The sequence below is a fragment of the Nilaparvata lugens genome, unplaced genomic scaffold (assembly GCF_014356525.2).
Source record: "Nilaparvata lugens isolate BPH unplaced genomic scaffold, ASM1435652v1 scaffold6112, whole genome shotgun sequence".
In the NCBI taxonomy this organism is placed as follows: Eukaryota; Metazoa; Arthropoda; class Insecta; order Hemiptera; family Delphacidae; genus Nilaparvata; species Nilaparvata lugens.
In genome coordinates, this window is record NW_024091876.1 from 1 (window position 1) to 8,558 (window position 8,558).

General features: G+C 34.2%; 1 protein-coding gene across 1 annotated transcript; it reads left to right on the forward strand.

Annotated features, from left to right (window-relative positions):
• Positions 1 to 2,770: 2,770 nt before the first annotated feature.
• On the forward strand, positions 2,771 to 4,184 carry LOC120356194 (the record flags this gene model as incomplete). The annotated part of the gene is made up of 1 exon (XM_039445077.1): positions 2,771 to 4,184. A coding segment is annotated over one exon (1,378 nt), but the record flags the coding sequence as incomplete, so codon positions are not given.
• Between the last annotated feature and the right edge of the window lie 4,374 nt (positions 4,185 to 8,558).

Genomic DNA, 8,558 nt, shown 5'->3' on the forward strand with positions numbered 1-8,558 from the left:
CAATTGAAAACTATTAAACATTTTAAAGAAAACTAAGTCGGTAACAAAATTATTAAACAGTATATTATGAGAGATGATTATGTACCTTGCATTTCTTCATTTCTTGACATCGACGTTCAACCATTTTGTTAAAAATATTAGCATTGATAGAAAACTAAAAACTGAGTTAAAATAGAAAATAAAAAAACGAGTAATGTAAAAATATAAATTGTAATTGAGTCAGTGTAGAAGTGTAAATGTAAATGTGTGTGATGTTGTATGTAATGTGTACAGAGGGAGGTGAGAGAATAAATATGCACTCTGCTCATATGTTTAATAATTTGACAACTATGACAAGTGAAAATTCAAAACTTAAAAGTAAAAGTTGTGATTCTAGTCTATATTAAGGTCCACTTTACAATGGCAGTGGAAAGATAGGAGAAAAACGATGCCGATACTCTGTCTTGTCAATGCCGTCTATAGACGGTAGCTGATACCGGTTTATTGATGTAATATAAACTGTTCATTCTCGTTTAAAACAATCAATTATATTTTATCAAGCAATAAATCATATTTTTCAATAATTTCATAATGAATTTTCATAATTAAGATAAAATGTTTTGTTAATTAATGATTAACACTACATTGTCAAAAGACGTTCTGGCAACAGTGCAAAGCGAGAAAGAGATATCGCTATCCGCTTTGTTGAATAATAGAGAAGGATAGCAATTCTATTGCTAATCAAACACTGCCATTATAACGTGGACCTCACTTTGGAAATATAGCATGGAATTGAAAATAAAAGTTAGTTTTTTGTGTTGTAATATACTTCCAAAACTATCCTTTGATTTCAAAGTGACCAAAAAGCCTGGTTGCACAAAAGCCGGTTAAATTTTAATCGTGGTTAATTCCACGAGAACCAATAAGAGAAGGCTTCTCTGAGAAGACGGCTCCTCTGATTGGTTCTCGTAAAATTAATCACAATTAAATATATAACCGGCTTTTGTGCAACCGCCATTGATAATGAGAATAAATGCTTTATTGCTCGTATCTATATAGATAATTTATTAACAAGTATTTGAAAAGAATTATTGTATTGTCCAAGAATACTCGAATTTACAAGCAGAACTTAGGCTCAACTCACACTTACGCGACTCAAGTCGAGAAGAGACTGCGACTCTAGTCTATTCTGGACGCATGTGTTTCCAAGTGGAATGACACTCAGAACTACAGTCGATTCTAGTCTCCACGACGTCATCATTTGAAAACACATGCTGCGTCGAGAAGAGACTAGAGTCACAGTCTCTTCTCCACTTGAGTCGCGACATTGTGAGTTGAGCCTTAGCGATCAATTGAATAAAAACATTATTTCCCGAATTCGAATGGGGAATGTTGAACCTTTGTTTTCCTTCATCTCCTACAATAAATACGGTACCTGAATTAATTTCTAGGAGGAAACTTTAAATAAAAATAAAAACGCACCAGAATTACAATTTACAGGATTTTTTCTTCACAAAATTGCCACATCTCAATCCCGTGTCTTCAATTTATTCAGAAGCTGTTTCTTAAGTTGATGGAAAGCAAAGATAACTATATTCATTTCTAGGATGAAACTCTAATTAAAAAAAAGAGTCCAGAATTTACAACAAATTACAGAATCTTCTTTCTGTAATTTTCTTTACTCTAATTAAAAACAAAAAACGGTCCAGAATTTAGAATAAATTACAAAATCTTCTTTATGTAATTATCTTTACAAAATTGCCACATCTGAATTCCGAGTCTTCAATTTATTCAGAAGCTTAAGTTGATGGAAAGCAATGACTATAATAATTCAAAACAATATAAGTGAGTGATTATACTACTTTAATTTCAATTCATTTCTAATCGTTTTAATTATTTATTTCAATAGTTTTGACTGTTTTTCTAGTCTTTCTGCTAGTTCAGTCTTTTTCACGTGATAGAGTACAAATTTGTCAGACTTTCTTCTCACTTGATTTTCGGCTTTCACTCATTAAATAAACTTATTTCAACCAACTGGGTTGTGTACATTTTTGGTTGTGAGGCGAATTGTCATTTTTTGTGAGTATCAGTAGTCCTTGCAAATATTGTGCTTGGGTGAATTTCAATGTAAACTCAGCACAACTTTGCTCTGGATTTGTTTAGTCGGGCTTGGTCTGCTGATGGACAGAGCACGCGCGACTCTACATGTGCTGTGATTTTCATACACTGTTTGAAAGTGAGCCTGACTAGAGTAATTGAAATATAATTTTATTTGAGAAGAAATCTTCTGACTGGTAAAATATTGAATAGAGAATTATTGATTAAAGTTTAAATAGAATATAGCATATCATAATATTAAATAATAATATATTAGAAGTTTTGTAGATCAACTCACTCAAATTTACTATTTCGGCAGTTTAATAATTATTAATTATAAATTTTTAAATTGCAACTAGATTATCACATCTCCAGAGATATTATCTATATCTTTTCTCACCCTATTTATCTTCGCTATCCTTATTCACCGATTATAAATAAATGTCCTCGCTAAAAAAATATCGCAGCTATTAGACTACACCCAAAATAACTCACGATTTTTTCAATTTTTATAAAACCCTATAAACTATCATGACAATATTAACGTACAAAAATTCTAGGAATGGATTAGGAGTTTATTATGGAAATCAATGCTACAGAAAAAGTCATCCGCTGATTAACGGTGACGTGGTGTGGAAATGCAGTAGTAAGGGTTGTTCAGGTTCCATTACAACCGACGCAATGCTTGATAAAGTAAAATAAGTGTGAAGCATGTTAAGCATACAGTACCCCCGGTCCCAACGAATTTCACAAATGTTCAGGCAAAAGGGAGGTTAATTGAGCAACTAGACAAAGTAGTAAACAGTACACAAAGATTGTCACTCGACTCCAAATTAAATAGTAGACAAAAGAGTAAGCTAAATGACGCAGAATGTCAAACAGACGATTTGATACTCAAAGAGAAGGAGGAACTCACTGCGCGCATAGATGAGTTACTCTCTCAAAGAGATGCACTCATTGAGGAGATCAAGGAAATGAAAATACTTGATAGTAGTTTATCTCTAAACAATAATGATGTAGGAACGCAAACTGAACTGGATACAAGTTCTCAAAGTGTTAATACGCAAACCGAAACATCTTACAGACTGACGACTAGTAAATGCAAGGCAGATTGTGATAGTTTAGAAATAGTTGGTATCCGAGAGCAAACAATAAAAATTTTAAATGATAATAATAATTCTCTCCATAGAGAAATTCAAGAAATGGAACTCGAGATAAGGAAAAATTACGACAGAATAAATACTGTAATGGAAGAAAACTATAAATTGAGAGATATTGTATCAAGTTTCACCAATCGAGTCGATGAACTTAAAAACAAGCGCAATTGGGAACTCAAGAATTCAGACCATAAAATTAATGAAACGCAAGATTGGAAAAGAAAAGTGCTTATTTTCTCGGATAGCCAAGGCCGTGATCAGGCAACATATTTGAACAATACGTTGACAAACAATTTCTTGGTGTCTGGTTTCGTGCTTGGGGGTGCGAAAATTTCACAGATAGTGGATGCAGTTCTGAGAAGCAAGGAGGTGGCTAATCTGAACGACAATGACTTGGTGATAATTATAGGGGGTACAAACGACGTGAATTTGAATTGGGATGAAAATTATAATAGAGCATTTCGACAGCAAATATGTAGACTTCTTGCTCTGTCAGTAAAAACAAATATCGTCATCGGAACAATTCCATATCGATATGATTTGCCCAATTCATCGACCATTAATTCTACAATTAAAAATATCAATGCAGGATTAAAGAATATCGCACGTAATAAAGCGACAGTACTAGATATGTGGAATCTGAAAGCTTGTGAACATACACGTCACGGACTACACTTGAACAGGAGGGGTAAATCAGTAATCGCTAGAAGACTAAAAGATATAATAATGAAACCGAGACAAGTAACAGTAGATACTCCAGACATTATTTACGAGCGGATGAGTGTGTCACAGAGTATGAAAGTGACGGAAACTAACCAGAGTGGGGAAATGGAGATTCCAGTTGTGGAAAATAGAGGCACAAGAAACATTAAAAGTTTTTTAGAGAAAGGACCGGTAGCATCAATAGCAATTTGATTTACGTAAAAACTTCAGAAAAACTAAAACAAGATAAAAAAGATAATCTCTTCAATTTAGTCCATTATAATATTAGAAGTTTAAAAAACAAGACAGACGAACTAGCAATTCAACTTGAAAATATAAAGAAAAATGATAAAAAAACCCGAATTGACTTTTTGTGCCTATCAGAAACCTGGCTTCAGAATGATAACTCAGTGAACATTAGTAATTTTAACCTCATTTCATCAAAAAATAGGACCGATAGACAAGGGGGCGGAGTGGCAATTTATGCAAGAGAAGGCATACTGGCTAATAAACTAGATATTAAACAGGCAGAGGGCAATGATTTTGAAGTGGCAGTGGCAGTGCACACAAAATGTGCGATTGTATGTATATATAGACCGCCCAATAATGATTACAAAAATTTTACTGACAAACTGGAGGAAATTCTCTCAAAAATTACAAATAGATTTGAGAGCTGTATAGTGCTCGGTGATTTCAACGTAGACTTCATGGTGGATTCAAATAGAAGAAAGACACTGGAATCTTTATTTGAGGCATACGGTCTAAGAGGATTGGTTAAGAGTTGCACAAGAATAACAGAGACATCCTCAACGTTGATTGATAATTGTTTCGTGACGCCAATGATTGAGACTAAATATGTAGATGTAATAGAATTAGGACTTTCCGACCATTGTGCTCAAGTTGTAAACTATAAATTGGCAAACACGGATGGTAATGATGGACACCTTTTCTCATCACGATGTTATTCAGGAAATGCGAAACTAAAATTTCTAAGACGACTTGCTGAAGTAGACTGGTCAATGGTGTTTAATAGTGGAAATTCGGTTGATGAAAAATTCAATAATTTCTTGAGCGTATATTGTCGAGCATTTAGTGAATCGTTCCCAATTGTTTATCGGAAGAAGAAAAATGACAATAAGAAAATAAAGTGGACTTCACCGCTATTAGAGTTCATTTGTGAAGCTAAAAGAGATCTTATACTTCTTGCGAGAAAATTTCCAACCGAAATAACATACAAGGATAGGCTGAAGGACATGTCGCGGCTTATAAGACATTTAATTGTTTCATCAAGGCAAGCGTATGCAGAAAGAGTGTTTGCGTCGTCAGAAAATAAATCGAAACTAATTTGGAAGTTAATAAAAATGGAGACGGTCGCAAACACCGTGAAAAAGAATTATCCTAAAACTATTAATGGTGTCGAAGTCTGCTCGATTGATCTCATACCAGATAGGATAAATGAGTATTTCATAAATGTTGCCGATCAAACTACGCACTCAAACTTATCGTTCAAGCCTTTGCTATCAAATCGTATGTACGTAGGCGCCACCTTAGATAGATTTCCTAAATTTTCAGAGGAGGAGGTTTCTTCAGCCTTGAAAAATGTCAAGAGCAAAATGTCGAGTGGAGTGGATGATATTCCAAGCAGTATATTGAAGGAGTGTTTCGAGCCAATAAGAAGTATAACAACAAAGCTTATCAATTTATCATTCAGCTCAGGAACGTTTCCTTGTCAATTGAAGGTGGGGAAAGTTATTCCAGTTCATAAAAAAGGATCCACTTCAGAAGTAAGCAACTTTCGACCAATATCAGTCACGAGCTCATTTGCTAAGTTGTATGAGAAATTGGCTATAACAACCGTTGCAGTGCAGAGCACCTTGAAGTAAATGCAATTCTCTCTTCAAGTCAGTTCGGGTTTCGACACGGAAAGTCGACTATCGATGCCATTAATAACTTCCTTTGCCGAATATACAAGTCACTGGATACTGAAAAAAAGGCTTTGGGTTTCTTTATCGATTTCCAACGAGCATTCGATAGTATTGAGCACGATATTTTGATAGAGAAGTTGCGACATTATGGTTTTAGAGGTTCAGCACTAAAATGGCTGAAATCATTCACAACGGATAGATTGCAGATTGTAGAAATTGAAGACACAAAACAGAAAATAGTGAATCATAAATACAGATCGAAAGCTTGCCAGATAAAGAGAGGAGTACCACAGGGGACAGTTCTCGGTCCTGTATTATTTTCATTGTTTATAAATGATTTACCCAGTAATGTACCTGTTGCCAGTAGTGTTCTATTTGCAGATGATGCGAACTTTCTTGTTGTCGGAAATAATCTGCAGCAACTTCTAAGGCAGGGAGAGCTCGTCATAGAAAGCATCGAGAATTGGTGCAGGGCAAACAGACTCAAAGTCAACGTGGAGAAGACCTGTTTTGTCAATTTTTCAATAATTAATGATTCCAACCGCCCTGCATTCCCTAATTTACTGGATTTCAAGATGGATTCGAAAGAAATCAAACACAAAGGTGCTTGTGGCTTTCTGGGAATTGAGGTTGATGCTTGTTTGAGGTGGAACAATCATGTTGACGAAGTTGTGAAACGACTGAGCAGAGCGACATTTGCTATCTCAAGATTAACGTTGAATATGAACAAGAGCGTAGTGTTCGCGGCTTATTATGGATACTTCCAACCTCTACTGACATACGGCTTGATATTCTGGGGCTCTTCAACTGGACTCGGCAGAGTATTCAGATCACAAAAGCGAGTAGTCAGGATGATGCTTGGGAAACCTCCCAGAACCCCTTGTAGGCCCCTGTTCCAAAGCGCCAGAATTCTCACTCTTCCCTGTCTATACATACTCGAGGCTGCACTACATGGATTTAAACATAGAGCTTCCTGGGCTAGAGGATCGGACATTCATAGCTACAACACGAGGTCTAGGAATGCTCTAAGACTGGATGTACATAGAACTTCGTTTTTCCAAAGTAGTCCTGATCACATGAGCAGAAAAATATTGAATTCTCTCCCACCTATATTATCTACAATTGAATCCAAAGTTTTGTTTAAGAATAAATTGAAGAACTGGCTAATAGAAATGTGTTTTTACAGTGTGGTGGAAATGTATAAATGTATTTATTACGTTATCTTACATTTAAATTTGTAAATTCTCATGAAATTGAAATTTTATATAGTCTATTATGTATGACGACTGTGAAACATATTTGATACAATATGTAAATGCAGAGAATAAACTATTCTATTCTATTCTATTCTAGGATGAAACTCTAATTAAAAACAAAAAAAAAGGTTCCAGATTTACAATTTACTGGACTTTTTTCTACAAAATTGCCACATCTCAATTCCAGGTCTTCAATTTATTACTATTATTATTCAGAAGCTGTTTCTCGTTTGATTGAAATAAAATTAAATATCATTGAATTAATAAAACATAAACATTTCCTTCAAATTAACTGAAATTGATCGATTTCTTCCACGGGATGCTCCTAGAGGCAGTGTTGTTTTTGATGTCTCTATTGTATGTCCTTGCACTATTGTATTTTCTGTGTTTTATTATTGATTGTGACGATTCAATGCTGCGAAGCTTGTCTTTTTTATACAACTCACTGAATGAATGAAATTTGATTTGATTTGAGAATTCTGTTGATTACATTAAAATCAGATTTTGGTTTGCATTCGCCATTGATACTCGGTTAAAAATATAGACAAAACGTCACTTTAATCAACAATATTTCCATTAAAATCAATCTTTTTTTCAATTCTAAGGTTGGGCGTACACCGGTTAGTCAAGACAAGACTAGTCACGTTTAGTCAAAATACATCACATAGTTGCTTATGAAGACATGTCTAATTGCAATGACTAATCAGTGTGAGTTGCTTCACAAGCAGCTATGTGAAGTATTGTGACTAAACGTGTCTGATCCTGTCTTGTCTTGACTAACCGGTGTACGTCCAGCCTAATTCTCATTTTGATTTGAATCCAAGATGACGCTCAACTGATACTCAATTGAAAGAAGACAAATTAAAATCCAACTAACTTCAACAATATTTCCATTAAAATCCAACTTTATTTCAATTCTAATCCTCATCTTGATTTGAATCCGAGATAACGCTCAATTGATACTCGGTTGAAAGAAGACAATCATTCACTTTCATCAACAATATTTCCATTGAAATCAACTTTATTTCAACAACTCATATTTTTTATTTTCGTTTTGATTTAAATCCAAGATTACGCTCAATTTATTGATAATCGGTTGACAGAAGACAAACCTTCATTTTCATCGACAACATTTCCATTAAAATCCAACTTTTTTCCAATTCTAATTTCAGTTTCATTTCAAATCCAAAATGACGGTCAATTATTTATATTCGGTCGAAAAGAGACAAAAATTAACTTTCATCTACAATATATCCATTAAAATCCAACTATCTTCAACAATATTTCCATTAAAATCCAACTTTATTTTAACAACTCATATTTCTAATTTCCGTTTTGATTAAAATCCAAGATAACGCTCGATTGATAATCGGTGACAGAAGACAATCCTTCATTTTCATCAACAATATTTCCATTAAAATCCAACCATATTTCAACAATAT